Source organism: Carcharodon carcharias, chromosome 7 (genome assembly GCF_017639515.1).
Source record: "Carcharodon carcharias isolate sCarCar2 chromosome 7, sCarCar2.pri, whole genome shotgun sequence".
Lineage (NCBI taxonomy): Eukaryota > Metazoa > Chordata > Chondrichthyes > Lamniformes > Lamnidae > Carcharodon > Carcharodon carcharias.
This window is the reverse complement of record NC_054473.1, coordinates 5,356,820-5,375,895: the sequence shown is the minus strand read 5'-3', so window position 1 is coordinate 5,375,895 and position 19,076 is coordinate 5,356,820. Positions and strand designations below refer to the sequence as shown.

The window sequence follows — 19,076 nt, the reverse complement described above, 5'->3', positions numbered from 1 at the left end:
GCAGCACCGAAGTAATCATCGATGTACCGGAGAAAGAGTTGTGGAAGGGGGCCGGAGTAGGACTGGAACAAGGAATGTTCCACATACCCCATAAAGAGACAGGCATAGCTGGGGCCCATGCGGGTACCCATAGCCACACCTTTTATTTGGAGGAAGTGAGAGGAGTTGAAGGAGGAATTGTTCAGCGTGAGAACAAGTTCAGCCAGACAGAGGAGAGTAGTGGTGGATGGGGATTGTTCGGGCCTCTGTTCGAGGAAGAAGCTAAGGGCCCTCAGACCATCCTGGTGGGGGACGGAGGTGTAGAGGGATTGGACGACCATGGTGAAGAGGAAGCGGTTGGGGCCGGGGAACTGGAAATTGTTGATATGATGTAGGGTGTCAAGGAATCACAAATGTAGATGGGAAGGGACTGGACAAGGGGAGAGAGAAGGGAGTCAAGATAACGAGAAATGAGTTCTGTGGGGCAGGAGCAAGCTGACACGATCGGTCTGCCAGGACAGTTCTGTTTGTGGATTTTGGGTAGGAGGTAGAAGCGGGCCGTCCGAGGTTGGGCGACTATCAGGTTGGAAGCTGTGGGAGGAAGATCTCCAGAGGAGATGAGGTCAGTGATAGTCCTGGAAACAATGGCTTGATGTTCAGTGGTGGGGTCATGGTCCATGGAGAGGTAGGAGGAAGTGTCTGCGAGTTGATGCTCAGCCTCTGCGAGGTAGAGGCCAGTGCGCCAGACAACAACAGCACCACCCTTGTCAGCCCTGAACATGCTGGCTCTATGTTTAAGGTTCTACACCCTTGTTCTGGAGTCCCCTCTTTATTGACCCTATTTGATTCCTTAATCTTCTTAAACACCTCAATTAAATCACCATTGTCCAGACTCGAGGGAATACAATCCTCATCTGTGCAACCAGAATTCATAATTTAAGCTTCATCTCCTTAAACTACACAACTCTGGTGCCCATCTTGTATCAAACAAACCCACCACCAGCCGACCAATTATTCTTGACCTTATCTCAGGCAGGTTTCATCTTTTTCATGACAGCATTCAGATTCCTCTCCCCTCAAATTGTAACTCTTTTTGACTTTTTTCGCCTGCTGCCAATTTCAAGAGTTAATCATTAGAACCAAAAGTCTCCAGGAATCAAGGTGTAGATGTGAGAATCTTGCGTCTCTAGGTGTGCGTGCCTGGGGATCACTAATGGGAAATATTTGAAATAGTTTGGATGCTTCTGTGTTGAACTTTACCTTCCAAACGCTTTCATTTTGTTACGCAGTTTGGGAGCTGAGTTCCTGACCTCCCCCAAGGGATACAGCTGTCTCAAGGGCTGTGAACAGTAATGCAAATGGAAGATGTATTGCAACAAAACAAATAGGAAGGGGAATCACACAAGCGTTGTCCAGCAGCACTGCATGTTAGAAATCCAGGCACCTCCCGCCCAATGGACTCCTTTAAGATAAGACATTAAAGGTTTGAGGGTCAATGTTCACGTCCCCAATCTTGGTGGCAAAAGCACATAAGAGAGTGCTGCACTGTCAGAGGGTCAGTGCTGAGGGAGTGCTGCACTGTCACACAGTCAGTACTGAGGGAGTGCTGCACTGTCAGAGGGTCAGTGCTGAGGGAGTGCTGCACTGTCAGAGGGTCAGTGCTGAGGGGGTGCTGCACTGTCAGAGGGTCAGTACTGAGGGAGCGCTGCACTGTCAGAGGGTCAGTACTGAGGGAGCGCTGCACTGTCAGAGGGTCAGTACTGACGGAGTGCTGCATTGTCGGAGGGTCAGTACTGACGGAGTGCTGCACTATCAGAGAGTCAGTACTGAGGGAGTGTCGCACTGTCGGAAGGTCAGTACTGAGGGAGTGCTGCACTGTCAGAGGGTCAGTACTGACGGAGTGCTGCACTATCAGAGGGTCAGTACTGAGGGAGTGCTGCACTGTCGGAGGGTCAGTACTGACGGAGTGCTGCACTATCAGAGGGTCAGTACTGAGGGAGTGCTGCACTGTTGGAGGTTCATACTGAGGGAGTGCTGCACTGTCAGAGGGTCAGTACTGACGGAGTGCTGCACTATCAGAGGGTCAGTACTGAGGGAGTGCTGCACTGTTGGAGGTTCATACTGAGGGAGTGCTGCACTGTCAGAGGGTCAGTACTAATGGAGTGCTGCACTATCAGAGGGTCAGTACTGAGGGAGTGCTGCACTGTCCGAGGGTCAGTACTGAGGGAGTGTCGCACTGTCAGAGGGTCAGTACTGAGGGAGTGCTGCACTGTCGGAGGGTCAGTACTGAGGGGATGCTGCACTGTCAGAGGGTCAGTACTGAGGGAGTGCTGCACTGTCAGAGGGGCAGCACTGAGGGAGTGCTACACTGTCAGAGGGTCAGTACTGAGGGAGTGCCACACTGTCGGAGGGTCAGTACTGAGGGAGTGCTGCACTGTCAGAGGGTCAGTACTGAGGGAGTGCTGCACTGTCGGAGGTTCAGTACTGAGGGAGTGCCGCACTGTCAGAACGTCAGTACTGAGGGAGTGCTGCACTGCCGGAGGGTCAGTACTGAGGGAGTGCCGCACTGCCGGAGGATCAGTACTGAGGGAGTGCCGCACTGCTGGAGGGTCAGTACTGAGGGAGGGCTACACTGGCAGAGGGTCAGTACTGAGGGAGTGCTGCACTGTCGGAAGTGCCCTCTTCCATATGAAACGTTCAACCTATGCCACATCTGCCTCTTAGATGGGTGGAAAAGATCTCCACTATTTGAAGCAGAGCAGGGGACTTCTCCATGGTGTCCAACACCAATATCTATCCCCCAACCCAACATAACTAAAATCATGTTTTCTGACCATTATCACATCACTGTGGAATCTTGCTGTGCACAAACGTGGCTGCCCCATTTTCCTACAACAGTGACTATACTTCAAAAAATAATATTTCATTGGCTGTAAAACATTTTGGAATGTTCTGAGGTCATGAAAGGTGCTATAGGAATGCAAGTCCGTCTTGTCTTCTGATCTCTGTTCCTGGTAGATGATGTTCTCTCCTGGATTCAGGAGCATTTAAATGCCTCTCGGTGCAGCTCTTTAACCAAGGCTGGATTACTGGCATCATTGGCTGATTTCACTGGCGTTAGGTATACATTGAATCCCAGCTGTAACTAGTGAGAGTTTTTGTTAATTTTTATATGGTGAACTCACCCAGACTCTCTCGCTCCGTTTCATTCACCACTCACCATCCTGACTTGGAAATATATCGGCCATTCCTTCACTTTCGCTGGGTCAAAATCCTGGCACCCCCTCCCTAACAGCGCTGTGGGTGTACCTACACCACATGGACTGCAGCGGCTCAAGAAGGCAGCTAACCACCACCTTCTCAAGGGGCAACTAGAGTTAGGCAATAAATGCTGGGCCCAGCCAGCGAAGCCCACATCCCGTGAATTAATTTAAAAAAGTTAACTCGTTTGACACCTTGAAGGCTTTGACTCTCACGAGGATAAAACCCTCCAGGTTGACAGGATCCCTCTACTGCCTCACCTGAGTGGCCATGAATTATCAGAGCACCTGGAGAATGAGCATTGGAAGGCATTCCAATCGTCGGGGGAGTGTGTCACAGCTAAAATCCTCTCCACCCCCATTCTGCACCCCATCATCTTACTCCCTGGAGTCAATTTAATTTGCATTCCAAACATGACAACATGGAAATTGAAATATTACAGCCCTGGGGCCTCCGATGTTGAGTTTTATGTGTTAATTTCACACAGATGGCAATCCCAGATGTGGACTTGAATTTTTCAAAATGAGAAACTGGTCAATTTGACACAATTGATGTGACTTTGAAATCAGTCAGGAGTTTAAATAGGGCCCTGTGTTATCAGTGACTGCACCCTTGGTGTGAAACTCCCTCCCTGTTTCCTTTCCAAAACCTTGAAAACACTTTTCCTTCTAGGGTCATTGATATTTCAAAACATATCAAGATGAGTGATGTTCGTGCTCATTGAATATTGCTCAGATCAGGCAGAGCAAATAAAGAACAGGTTATAGACAGAGTAAAGCTCCCTCTGTCCCCATCAAACACTCCCAGGACAGGTACAGCACGGGGTTAGATACAGAGTAAAGCTTCCTCTACACTGTCCCCATCAAACACTCCCAGGGCAGGTGCAGCATGGGGTTGGATACAGAATAAAGCTCCCTCTACACTGTCCCCATCAAACACTCTCAGGGCAGGTACAGCACGGGGTTAGATACAGAGTAAAAGCCTGGCTTTGACTACATTTTCAATTCCCCCCACCAGCTGTCTTGTGGCCATTATGTTTTGTGCACTGGGAATAGGATTGGCATTGGCCAGGTTCCCTTCACAGAAAAACAGAAATAATACAGAAAGGAAGAACTTGCATTAATCTGAACAATGTGTGATTTAAGCAGGTGCTGTGGGGACCAATTTCTAGACGAGTGAATTCTCCAGTGACCATTATTGCATTGACATTTCATGGCAGCTGTTTCCGCTCTCTGAGATTTGCTTGGATCCTGTCAGGTTGGGGTTAAAAGGAGTAAGCTGTGCCACGTGATCGTAGTCTATTGTCCAGTGCAATGGTTCGGTTAGTGCCAATCTAGGTATTGCTTACTGTTGGCTCAGTGCCAGAGTAAAGAGGGTGAGGTGTGCCTGCTGGGTGCACTCTTTCAGGCTGTTCCTGAGAGTAAACAATGACATTTCCCTGTTTAATTGATTGTACCAGAGGGTGGGGGTTACAATGACCAGATTTCATTGAAAAACTGCTCCATACCAACAAGGGCAAATGGTTCCACCTCTGACTCACTGGTCTAGCCTTCATGCCGCTCCACTGTCCCCAACCTCCTCAACCCCCCCCACCACCTCCCCGCCCACCAACCACCACCAACCCCTACCCTCCCACATCCCCATTCTGTTTTTTCACCAATCCATGGGACATGGGCTTTGCTGGCTAGCACATCTCCCATCTTCCCACCTCCTCTTCCTATCTGCCCACTGTCTCCTCCCCCACCCCCACTCACCATTCCTCAGGACTAGATGCTGTGGGGGAGTCAAGGCTAGGAATCGCTGTAACAAACTTGCTGCTTCCACCGGACCAACTGCCCAGGGCTGTGGTTAATCCAGGGAAACCTCTCCACTTGAGGTTTCACACAGGGTAATTTTGGCACTGTCCAAGGCAATAATTTCACACTGAACCACATCTGCCAAGTTACCTATTTAATGCACTTAAATCTGAACTGTAAACTCAAGTCCCAAGCCTTTCACTCTGTTTATCATCAGTCTCAATCTTTCTTTATTATAAATCTCTCTTTTCACTGTGACTGCCAATACTGCAGTTTGGGGAACATAGAATCATAGAAAGTTTACAGCACAGAGCTGTAACAGCCACTTGGCCCATCCTCTCTGGATTGGTTGAAAATCGAGTCACCCAGCCTCATCCCACTTTCCAGTATTTGGTCTGTAGGTTACAGCGATTGAGGTGCAGATCCAGACATCTTCTAAATGAGTTGAGGGATTCTGCCTCTACTCCCCCTTTTTAGGCAGTGAGTTCCAGACCCCCACAATCGTCTGGGTGAAGAAGGTTTCCCTAATCTTCCGTCTAACCTTCCATCAATCACTTCAGATCTATACCTCCTAGTCACTGACCTCTCTGCTAAAGTAAATAGGCCCTTCCCATCCACTTTACATCAGGCCCCTCACAATTTTGTACATCTCATTCTAATCTCCCCTCAGCCTCCTCTGTTCCAAGGAGAACAACCCCAGCCTTTCCAATCTTTCCTCATAGCTGCAATTTTCCAGTCCTGATAACATCCTCGTAAATCTCCTCTGCACCCCCTCTAGTGCAATTACATCCTTTCTGTAATGAGGTGACCAGGGCTGCACACAGCAGTCAACTTGTGGCCTAACTAATGTTTTATACAGTTCCAGCATATACTCCCTGCTCTTATATTCTATACTTCGACTAATAAATGAAAGGATTCTATTTGCCTTCTTAAACACCTTCTCAAACTGCCCTGCTACCTTCAGGCATCTGTGGACATTCACTCTAAGGTCCCTCACTTCCTCTACACCTCTCAGTATCCTCCCATTTATTGTGTAATCTTTTGTCTTGTTTAACCTCCCCAAATCCATCACCTTGCACTTGTCCGGTTTGAATTCCATTTGCCACTTTTTTGCCCACTTGTCTAGTCCATTGATATCTTCCTGAAGGTTATGACAATCCTCCTCGCTATCCACCTCATTTTTGTGTTGTCTGCAAGCTTCTTGATCACTCCCTCTACAGTTACATCCAAATCATTAATATATACCACAAAAAGCAGGGGGCATGGTCCGGAGTCCTGCAGAACCCCACTGGAAAACAACGTTCCTAGTCACAAAAGCGTCCATCAAAAACTACCCTTTGTTTCCTGTCACTCCTCCATTCCCAGGTTTGCCTTAGAGAGAGGAATAAAGAGATAAGGAAGGATCGGGAGAGAGGTGGAGAGGGAGAGGGAAGGAGAGAGGATCAAGTGATTCTCAGAGGAAGTCAGGTGCTTTCCCCCTGTTTATTGTTTGGACCCTTTCTCCCCACTTTCTCTCTTCCTGACCCTCTCCTTCTCCACCCTACTGATCCTCTATCCCTACTATTTATTTCCATACCATCTCCCTTTCTCTAGACACTCAATCCTTTTTTTTCTAACCTCCCTGTCTCAATCCCTCCCTCTCTAAACACACTCTCTATTCCACCGCTGCTGCACCCTCCTCCCCCATCTTTATCCTGCCTCTCTCTCGAAAATTGGACATGTGATCCCACTATTTAAGAAAAATGAGACAGGGAAAATCAGGAAATTGTAATCTAGTTATCCTAACATCAGTTATCAGGAGATTACTAAAGTGTATAATCCAGAACAGGGCCATTTAACGCAAATTACCAGCTAGCCAGAGACAGCCAGCATGGATTTGTCAAGGGCCAGTCATTGTTAGTGCAGGTGACTGAAGTAGTGGATGGGGGAATGCCTGTCGATGTTGTTTATCTGGGGGTTCCAGCAGATATTTGATAAAGTCCCACATAAGAGACTGGTAGCTAAAGCTGAAGCTCAAAGAATTGAAGACAAATTATTACCTGGTTTGGAATGTTGCTGAGTGGTAGGAGACAGAGTAGGGATAACGGGTAGATGCTCTTATTGGCAGGATGTGACTATTGGTGTCCAGCAAGGATCTGTGTTGGGGCTTTAACTATTCAGCTTTGAATTTAATGTCTTAGATGATGGAACAAAAAGGCAAATGGCTGCATTTGCTAATGATGTAGCTGATTAGGCACTTTACAGCATTCTGGACTTAACATTGAGCTCAGCAACTTCAGACTATGAACCCTGTCCTTCATTTTGATATTTTATTTCCCAACGCCAGCCCTGCACCCCACACCCAGCCCCACACCCCCACATGGCCAGCCTGGAACTTGCTCTTTGTTCGAGAAGCGAAGAGAGATTTTGAGAAAGGACTGACAGCCAACATCAAGGGGAATCCCAAAGTCTTCTATAGGCGTTTTAAGTTGTAAAAGGGTAATAAAAGGAGGAGTAGAGCCGATTAGGGATCTAAAAGGGAATTTACACATGGACGAAGGGGCCATAGCTGAGGTAATAAATGAATACCTTGCATCTGTCTTTACCAAGGAGGTAGATGCTGCCCAGGACATGGTAACAGACAAGGAAACTCTGTCACTAGAAGGGTTCAAAATTGATAAGGAGGACGTGTTGAATAAACTGTCCGTGCTTAAATTTGACAAGGCACAGGGACTGGGTGAGATGCATCCAAGGATATTGAAGGAAGTGAGAATAGAAATTGCAGGGGCACTGGCCATAATCTTTCAGTCTTCTCTAGACTCAGGGGAGGTGCCAAAGGACTGGAGAATTGCAAACATTATGTCCTTGTTCAAAAAAGGTTGTAAGGATAAGCCCAGCAATTACAGACCAGTCAGTGGTGGAAAAGATTCTAGAAACAATTATTCAGGATAGAATTAGTAGTCACATGGAAAAATATGAGTTGAAAAGGAAGAGCCAGCATGGATTTCTAAAGGGGAAATTGTGTTTAATTAACTTTCTGGGGTTTTTTGAAGAAGTAACAGAAAAGGTCGATGAGGGTAATACTGTTGATGTGGTGTACATGGACTTTCAAAAGGCATTTGACACAGTGCCACACAACAGACTTGTGAGAGAAGTTATTGCTCATGGAATAAATGGGACAGTAGCAACATGGATACAAAATTGGCTGAAAATTAGGAAGCAGAGAGTAATGGTCAATGAATATTTATCGGGCTGGAGGAAGGTTTGTAGTGGAGCTCCCCAGAGGTCGGTATTGGGACCCTAGCTTTTCTTAATATATATTAATGATCTAGATCTTGGTGTGCAGGGGATAATTTCAAAGTTTGCAAATGATACAAAGCTTGGGAGCATTGTGAACTGTGAGGAGATTGGTGTGGAACTTCAAGAACACATAGACAAGTTGGTGGAGTGGGCAGATAGGTGGCAGATGAAGATAAATGCAGAGAAGTGTGAGGGGATACATTTTGGTCGGAAGAACATGGACAGACAATATAAAATAAGGGGTGAAATTTTGAAGGGGATACAGGAGAAGAAAGACCTGAACTCTTCTTCCGCCGTCTTCATCTCCGGGCTCACTTCTTTGGGCAGGAGTCCTCTCCCTGTTCAACAGATCCTTTCACCCACCTCCAATGTTCTCCCTCCACCTGGACCCCTCCCTCTGGATTCTTACCTTCTCTTGATCTTTTCATTGAGAACTGTCGGCGCGACATTAGTCGTCTCAATTTCTCTGCTCCGCTCACCCATTCTAATCTCTCTCTTGCTGAATTTACTGCACTCCATTCTCTCAGGTCCAACCCTGACATCGTCATCAAACCCGCTGACAATGGTGGTGCTGTTGTTGTCTGGCGCACTGACCTCTACCTCGCAGAGGCTGAGCGTCAACTCGCAGACACTTCCTCCTACCTCTCCCTGGACCATGACCCCACCACTGAACATCAAGCCATTGTTTCCAGGACTGTCACTGACCTCATCTCCTCTGGGGATCTTCCTCCCACAGCTTCCAACCTGATAGTCGCCCAACCTCGGACGGCCCGCTTCCACCTCCTACCCAAAATCCACAAACAGAACTGTCCTGGTAGACCGATCGTGTCAGCTTGTTCCTGCCCCACGGAACTCATTTCTCGTTATCTTGACTCCATTCTCTCTCCCCTTGTCCAGTCCCTTCCCACCTACATCCGTGATTCCTCTGACACCTTACGTCACATCAACAATTTCCAGTTCCCTGGCCCCAACCGCTTCCTCTTCACCATGGACGTCCAATCCCTCTACACCTCCATCCCCCACCAGGATGGTCTGAGGGCCCTTAGCTTCTTCCTCGAACAGAGGCCCGAACAATCCCCATCCACCACTACTCTCCTCCGTCTGGCTGAACTTGTTCTCACACTGAACAATTTCTCCTTCAACTCCTCTCACTTCCTCCAAATAAAAGGTGTGGCTATGGGTACCCGCATGGGCCCCAGTTATGCCTGTCTCTTTATGGGGTATGTGGAACATTCCTTGTTCCAGTCCTACTCCGGCCCCCTTCCACAACTCTTTCTCCGGTACATCGATGATTACTTCGGTGCTGCTTCGTGCTCTCGTCGGGACTTGGAAAAATGTATTAATTTTGCTTCCAATCTCCACCCCTCCATCATTTTCATGTGGTCCATCTCTGACACTTCCCTTCCCTTCCTTGACCTCACTGTCTCAATCTCTGGTGATAGACTGTCCACCAATATCCATTACAAGCCTAACGACTTCCACAGCTACCTTGACTACAGCTCCTCACACCCCGCTTCCTGTAAGGACTCCATCCCATTCTCTCAGTTCCTTCGCCTCTGTCGCATCTGTTCCGATGATGCTACCTTCAAAAACAGTTCCTCTGACATGTCCTCCTTCTTCCTTAACCGAGGTTTTCCACCCACGGTGGTTGACAGGGCCCTCAACCGTGTCCGGCCCATCTCCCGCACATCCGCCCTCACACCTTCTCCTCCCTCCCAGAAACACGATAGGGTCCCCCTTGTCCTCACTTATCACCCCACCAGCCTCCGCATTCAAAGGATCATCCTCCGCCATTTCCGCCAACTCCAGCATGATGCCACTACCAAACACATCTTCCCTTCACCCCCCTGTTGGCATTCCATAGGGATTGTTCCCTCCGGGACACCTTGGTTCAATCCTCCATCACCCCCTACTCCCCAACCCCCACCTATGGCACCACCCCATGCCCACGCAAAAGATGTAACACCTGCACCTTCACTTCCTCTCTCCTCACCATCCAAGGGCCCAAACACTCCTTTCAAGTGAAGCAACATTTCACTTGCATTTCCCCCAACTTAGTCTACTGCATTCGTTGCTCCCAATGTGGTCTCCTCTACATTGGAGAGACCAAACGTAAACTGGGCGACCGCTTTGCAGAACACCTGCGGTCTGTCCGCAAGAATGACCCAAACCTCCCTGTCGCTTGCCATTTCAACACTCCACCCTGCTCTCTTGCCCACATGTCTGTCCTTGGCTTGCTGCATTGTTCCAGTGAAACCCAACGCAAACTGGAGGAACAACACCTCATCTTCCGACTAGGCACTTTACAGCCTTCCAGACTGAATATTGAATTCAACAACTTTAGGTCTTGACCTCCCTCCTCCATCCCCACCCCCTTTCTGTTTCTTCCCCCTTCCTTTCGTTTTTTTTCCTATAAATTATATAGATTTTTCTTTTTCCCTCCTATTTCCATTATTTTTAAATATTTTTAAGTCTTTTATGCTCCCCCCACCCCTACTAGAGCTATACTTTGAGTGCCCTACCATCCATTCTTAATTAACACATTCGGTTATATAATGTCACCAACGTCGACACCTATGTGTTCTTTTGTTCTGCCGTCTGTGACATCTTTTGATGATCTGCTTCTATCACTGCTTTTGCCTACAACCACACCCCCCCCCCCACTTCTCTCCCCCCACCCAACACCGCCCCCCCACCACCACCTTAAACCAGCTTATATTTCAACCCTCCCTTGGATTCACCTAGTTCTGTCGAAGGGTCACGAGGACTCGAAACCACAACTCTTTTCTTCTCCGTCGATGCTGCCAGACCTGCTGAGTTTTTCCAGGTAATTCTGTTTTTGTTTTGGATTTCCAGCATCTGCAGTTTTTTGTTTTTATTTTTATCTCTGTGTATGTGCATATATCATTGAAGGTGGCAGGACAGGTGGAGAGAGCAGTTCATAAAGCATATAGTATCCTGGGCTTTATTAATAGAGGCATAGAGTACAAGAGCAGGGAGGTTAGGCTGAATTTATAAAAGACACTCATTAGACCTCAGCTGGAGTATTGTTTACAGTTCTGGGTGTCGCATTATAGGAAGGATGTGAACACGTTGGAGAGAGTGTAGAAGAGGTTTACAAGAATGGTTCCAGGGATGAGAAACTTCAGCTATGAAGATAAATTGGAGAGATTGGGACTGTTCTCCTTGGAGAGGAGAAGGCTAAGAGGAGATTTGATAGCGATGTTCAAAATCATGAGAAGGCTGGACAGAGTAGATAGGGAGAAGCTGTTCCCAACTGTAAAAGGATCAAGAATGAGAGGGCACAGATTTAAAGTGATTTGCAAAAGAAGCAAATGTGACATGAGAAAAAAACTTATTCACACAGCGAGTGGTTCGGGTCTGGAATGCGTGGCCTGGAAGTGTGGTGGAGGCAGGTTCAATCAATGCATTCAAGAGGGCATGAGATGATTATTTGAATAGAAACAATGTGCATGGGGTACAGGGAAAAGGCAGGGCAATGGCACTAGGTCATAATGCTCATTTGGAGAGACAGTGCAAACACGATGGGCCAAATGGCTTCCTTCCGTGCCATTAAAATTCTGTGATCCAATGATTCTTTACTGAAAGGCTCTTTGGTTTTATGGTTGGAGACTGCTGGAGGAAGGGGAGACTGAGGAAGGTGAGGAGATTCCAGGGAATGTATGAGGTATCATGCATTAATGTAAGAGTGACCATAACATGATAGAATTCTTCACTAGGATGGAAAGTGAAGTAGTCCAATCTGAAATTAGGGTCCTAAATCTAAAAAACAAGAAACTACAAAGTTATGAGGGGTGAGTAGGCTGCATTAGATTGGGGTACTTCATTAAAAGGCATTACAGTGGATAGGCAATAGCTAATATTTAAGGAGCGAATGTCTGCATTGCAACAGTTATACATTCCTTTCTGGCACAAAAACACAACAGGGAAAGTGGCCCAACCATGGCTAACAAAAGAAATTAAGGGTAGTATTAGATCCAAAGAGGAGTCATATAAAGTTGCTAGAAAATATAGCAAGCCTGAGGATTGGGAGCAGTTTAGAATTGAGCAAAGGAAGACAAAGAGATTGATTAAGTAGACTATGAGAGTAAACTTGCAAGGAACATAAAAGTGGTCTGTAAAAGGTTCTATAAACACATAAAAAGAGAGAGATCAATGAAGACAAATGTTGGTCCCTTACAGTCCGAAATGGGAGAATTTATAATGGAGAACAAGGAAATGGCAGAGCAATTAAATAACTACTTTAGTTCTGTCTTCAGGGAGGAAAACACAAATAACTTCCCAGAAATGCGAGGGAACCAAGCGTCTAGTGAGAAGGAGGAATTGAAGGAAATTAATATTACTAAAAAAAACAGTGCTGGAGAAATAAATGGGACTGAGAGCCATAACTCCCCAGGGCCTGATAATCTACAGCCCAGGGCACCAAAGGAGGTGGCCATGGAAATAGTTGATGTGTTGATTGTCATCTTCCAAAACTCTATAGATTCTGAAACAGTCCCAGCAGATTGGAGGGTGGCAAATGTAACCCCACTATTTAAAAAAGGAAAACAGTGAATTACAGACCAGTTAGCCTAATATCAGTAGTGGGAAAAATGCTAGAGTCTATTATAAAGGATGTGATAACAAGACACTTAGTAAATATCAACATAATTAGATAAAGTCAACATGGACTTATGAAACGGAAATTATGTTTAACAAATCTACTGGAGCTTTTTGAGGATGTAACTAGGAGAATAGATAAGGGTGGATGTGGTGTATTTGGATTTTCAGAAAGCTTCTGATAAAGTCCCACATAAGAGCTTAGTGTGTAAAATGAAAGCACATGAGATTGGGGGTAATAAATTGGCATAGATTGAGAATTGGTTAGCAGCAGGAAACAGAGAGGAGGAATAAATAGGTCTTTTTCAGAATGGTAGGTGGTGAGTAGTGAGGTACCGCAGGGATCAGTGCTTGGGCCCCAGCTATTCACAATATATATCAATGATTCGGATGAGGGAGCCAAATGTAATATTTCCAAGTTTGCTGATGACACGGAACTTGGTGGGAATGTGAGTGATGAGGAGGATGTAAAGAGGCTTCAAAATGATTTAGACAAGTTGAGTGAGTGGGGGTGGGGGGTGGAGGTGGTGGTCTAGAACAAGGGGTCACAGTTTCAAGAAACGGGGTAGGCCATTTAGGACTGAGATGAGGAGAAACTTCTTCATTCAGATGGTGGTGAACCTGTAGAGGCTGTAGAGGCCAAGTCACTGAATATATTTAAGAAGGAAATAGATAGATTTCTAGACTCAGAAGGTGTCAAGGGTTATGGGGAAAGAGCGGGAGTATGGTGCTGAGATAGAGGATCAGCCATATCATAGTGAATGGTGGAGCAGGCTCAAAGGGTCAAATGACCTACTCCTGCTCCTATTTCCTATGTTTCTATGTATTGAGAGTAATGGAGCAAAGTCTGGAAGATGGAGTTGTAAGAATCTGCCATGACCTAATTAAACGTTGGAACTGGCTCAAGGGGCTGAATGGCCTCCTCCTGAAACTGTGTTCCCACAAACATGTATCTAGGAGCCATCTTGTTTAATGTCGGTCACCAGTTACCTATACCTCACTGCGCCTTCTCCCTCTCTGAAACTTGTCTCTCTTTCCTTCCGCAGTGATTAGCAGCTTTGCTCAGGAACTCCCATCCTTGCCTCACGGATGTACAGAAGGAAGCTGTTACCCAGCAACCGGTAACCTCCTGATTGGGCGGGCTCACAATCTGACTGCCACCTCTACCTGCGGGGCAGAGGAGCCGAGTGACTATTGTATCGTCAGCCACCTCCAGGTAAGTGTGTGAGAGAAATGGGAGACCTTCCAGCCAGCTAGGTGTTGTCAACCCTTCAGGATTGGCCTGGATTGAAAATGGCCGTATGAGGCCTCTTTGGTTCAAAGTAATTGGATGGGAAGAATTTTCCGGTTGGCGAGTGGGGGTGGGGCCCGCTTGCCAACGTGTAAAATGATGCACGGTGACATTGTGTGGACATCCCAACTCGGCTTCGCGCCCACCGAACTGTCTAAGGCCTATTAAAAACGAATTAAAACAATTAACAGAGCTGCCCGTCTAACCTTAAGGTTGATTGGGGGTGGGGGGGTGGGGGGGGCAGGCAAAGAGCTCAAGCGGCCTTCGCACTTTTCATGAAACCTCATCCACAGGAGGGATGAGGTTCCATGAAGCGGTTTAAAATTCAATGAAAATTATTTTAAAAATCCATTGACATGTCCCGGCTCATGTGACACTTTCACATGAGGGGCCGTGTTTCAAAAGTTTTTTTCCCCCCTTGATTTAAATTTTAAAACCTGAAACTGATCTCCCTGGCTCAGGGACCATCCCCACCTCCACCCCCACCCCCACCCCCACCCCCACCTCCACCCCCACCCCCCACCCTCACCCTCACGCCCACCCCCACCACACACACAATAATCAACACTCTCTCCTCCCCTACAGACACTGTAATGAGCCCCTCTTCACCCACCCCCACCCCCACCCCCACCCCCACCTCCACCCCCACCCCCACCCTCACCCCCACCCTCACCCCCACCCCCACCCCCACCTCCACCCCCACCCCCACCCTCACCCCCACCCTCACCCCCACCCCCACCCCCACCTCCACCCCCACCTCCACCCCCACCCCCACCCTCACCCCCACCCTCACCCCCACCCCCACCCCCACCCCCACCCCCACCCTCACCTCCACCCCCACCCCCACCCTCACCCTCACCCTCACCTCCACCCCCACCCCCACCCTCACCCCCACCCTCACCCCCACCTCCACCCCCACCCTCACCCCCACCCTCACCCCCACCTCCACCTCCACCCCCACCCCCACCCCCACCCTCACCCCCACCCTCACCCCCACCCCCACCCCCACCCTCACCCCCACCCCCACCCCCACCCCCACCCCCACCTCAACCCCCACACCCAAACCCCACCCCACCCCCACCCCCACCTCAACCCCCACACCCAAACCCCACCCCCACCCCCACCCCCACCTCAACCCCCACCCTCACCCCCACCCTCACCCCCACCCCCACCCCCACCCTCACCCCCACCCCCACCTCCACCTCCACCCCCCACCCTCACCCCCACCCCCACCCCCACCTCCACCCCCACCCCCCACCCTCACCCTCACCCCCACCCTCACCCCCACCCTCACCCCCACCTCCACCCCCACACCCCACCCTCACCCCCACCCTCACCCCCACCCCCACCCTCACCCCCACCCCCACCCCCACCCTCACCCCCACCCCCACCCCCACCCCCACCCTCACCCCCACCCCCACCCCCACCTCCACCCCCACCCTCACACCCACCCTCACCCCCACCCCCACCCCCCCCTCCACCCCCACCCCCACCCCCACCCCCACCTCCACCCCCACCCCCCACCCTCACCCTCACCCCCACCCTCACCCCCACCCCCACCCCCACCCTCACCCCCACCCCCACCCCCACCTCCACCCCCACCCCCCACCCTCACCCTCACCCTCACCCTCAACCTCAACCTCAACCCCACCCCCACCCCCACCCCCCACCCTCACCCCCACACCCAACCCCACCCCCACCCCCACACCCCCAAACCGACACCCCCACCCTCACCCCCACCCTCACCCCCACCCTCACCCCCACCCTCACCCCCACCTCCACCCCCACCCCCCACCCTCACCCCCACCCCCACCCCCACCCTCACCCCCACACCCCACCCTCACCCCCACCCTCACCCCCACCCCCACCCTCACCCCCACCCCCACCCCCACCCTCACCCCCACCCCCACCCCCACCCCCACCCTCACCCCCACCCCCACCCCCACCTCCACCCCCACCCCCACCCCCACCTCCACCCCCACCCCCACCCCCCCCTCCACCTCCACCCCCACCCCCACCCCCACCTCCACCCCCACCCCCCACCCTCACCCTCACCCCCACCCTCACCCCCACCCCCACCCCCACCCTCACCCCCACCCCCACCCCCACCTCGACCCCCACCCCCCACCCTCACCCTCACCCCCACCCTCACCCCCACCCTCACCCCCACCTCCACCCCCACCCCCCACCCTCACCCCCACCCCCACCCCCACCTCCACCCCCACCCCCACCCTCACCCCCACACCCCACCCTCACCCCCACCCTCACCCCCACCCTCACCCCCACCCCCACCCCCACCCCCACCCCCACCCTCACCCCCACCCCCACCCCCACCCCCACCCCCACCCCCACCCTCACCCTCACCCCCACACTCACCCCCACCCCCACCCCCACCCCCACCTCCACCCCCACCCCCAACCCCCACCCCCACCCTCACCCCCACCCCCACCTCCACCCCCACCCCCACCCCCACCCCCACCTCCACCCCCACCCCCACCCTCACCCCCACCCTCACCCCCACCCCCACCCCCACCTCCACCTCCACCCCCACCCCCACCCCCACCTCCACCCCCACCCCCACCCCCACCTCCACCCCCACCCTCACCCCCACCCTCACCCCCACCCCCACCCCCACCTCCACCTCCACCCCCACCCTCACCCCCACCCCCACCCACACCCCCACCCCCCACCCCCACCCCCACCCTCACCCCCACCCCCACCCCCACCCTCACCCCCACCCCCACCCCCACCCCCACCTCCACCCCCACCCTCACCCCCACCCTCACCCCCACCCCCACCCACACCCCCACCCCCACCCCCCACCCCCACCCCCACCCCCACCTCCACCCCCACCCTCACCCCCACCCTCACCCCCACCTCCACCCCCACCCTCACCCCCACCCCCACCCTCACCCCCACCCCCACCTCCACCCCCACCCCCCACCCTCACCCCCACCCCCACCCCCACCCCCACCCCCACCCCCCACCCCCACCCCCACCTCCACCCCCACCCCCACCCCCACCCCCACCCTTACCCCCACCCCCACCCCGGCTCCCGCCCCCGCCCCCACCCCCACCTCCACCCCCACCCCCCACCCTCACCCTCACCCCCACCCCCAAACCCACCCCCACCCCCCACCCCCACCCCCACCCCCACCTCCACCCCCACCCTCACCCCCACCCCCACCCCCACCTCCACCCCCACCCTCACCCCCCACCCTCACCCTCACCCTCACCCCCACCTCCACCCACACCTCCACCCCCACCCCCCACCCTCACCCTCACCCTCACCCCCACCCCCTCCACCCCCACCTCCCACCCCCACCCCCACACCCACCCCCACCCTCACCCCCACCCCCACCCCCACCCCCCACCCCCACCCCCACACCCACCCCCACCCTCACCCCCCACCCCCACCCCCAACCCCACACCCACCACCACCCCCACCCCCACCAGCCCCACCCCCAACCACACACCCACCCCCACGCCCACACCCACCCCACACCCAGCCCCACCCCCACACCCACCCCCACCCCCACCCCCACACCCACCCCCACCCCCACCCCCACCCCCACACCCACCCCCACCCCCCACCCTCACCCTCACCCCCCACCCCCACCCCCACCCCCCCCGCCCACACCCCACCTCCACCCCCACCCCCCACCCCCACCCCCACCCCCACCCCCACCCTCACCCCCACCCTCACCCCCACCTCCACCCCCACCCCCACCCTCACCCCCACCCCCACCCCCCGCCCACACCCCCACCCCCACCTCCACCCCCACCCCCACCCTCACCCCCACCCCCACCCTCACCCTCACCCTCACCCCCACCTCCACCCCCACCTCCACCTCCACCCCCACCCCCACCTCCACCCCCACCCCCACCCCCACCCTCACCCTCACCCCCACCTCCACCTCCACCCCCACCCCCACCCTCACCCCCACCCCCACCCCCCGCCCACACCCCCACCCCCACCTCCACCCCCACCCCCACCCTCACCCCCACCCCCACCTCCACCCCCACCCCCACCCCCACCCCCACCCCCCACCCCCACCCCCACCCTCACCCCCACCCCCACCCCCCACCCCCACCCCCCACCTCAACCCCCACCCCCACCCCCACCCCCCACCCCCACCCCCACCTCCACCCCCACCCCCCACCCCCCACCCCCCACCCTCACCCCCCACCCCCACCCACACCCCCCCCGCCCACACCCCCACCCCCACCTCCACCCCCACCCCCACCCTCACCCCCACCCCCACCCCCACCCCCACCCTCACCCCCACCCCCACCCCCACCTCCACCCCCACCCCCACCCCCACCCCCACCCCCACGTCCACCCCCACCCCCACCCCCACCCTCACCCCCCACCCCCACCCCCCCACCCCCCCCACCTCCACCCCCACCCCCACCCCCCCCGCCCACACCCCCACCCCCACCCTCACCCCCACCCCCACCCCCACCCCCACCTCCACCCCCACCCCCACCTCCACCCCCCCCCACCTCCACCCCCACCCCCACCTCCACCCCCACCCCCACCCTCACCCCCACCCCCACCCCCCACCCCCCCCACCTCCACCCCCACCCCCACCCCCCCCGCCCACACCCCCACCCCCACCCTCACCCCCACCCCCACCCCCCCCGCCCACACCCCCACCCCCACCCTCACCCCCACCCTCACCCCCACCCCCACCCCCCCGCCCACACCCCCCACCCCCACCCTCACCCCCGCTCACACCCCCACCCCCCGCCCCCGCCCTCACCCCCACCCCCACCCCCACCTCCACCCTCACCCCCACCTCCACCCCCACCCTCACCCCCACCTCCACCCCCACCTCCACCCCCAC

The 19,076-nt window shown here is 53.9% G+C and overlaps 1 protein-coding gene across 1 annotated transcript in view; it reads left to right on the top strand.

Moving 5' to 3' along the window:
• LOC121279727 (laminin subunit beta-1-like) overlaps positions 1-19,076 on the top strand; it is a 228,622-nt gene that overhangs the window by 11,374 nt on the left and 198,172 nt on the right. The window contains exon 2 of the mRNA XM_041190979.1: positions 13,982-14,151. Within this exon, the coding sequence (XP_041046913.1) occupies positions 13,982-14,151 (170 nt within the window). The remainder of the gene's footprint in view (positions 1-13,981; positions 14,152-19,076) is intronic.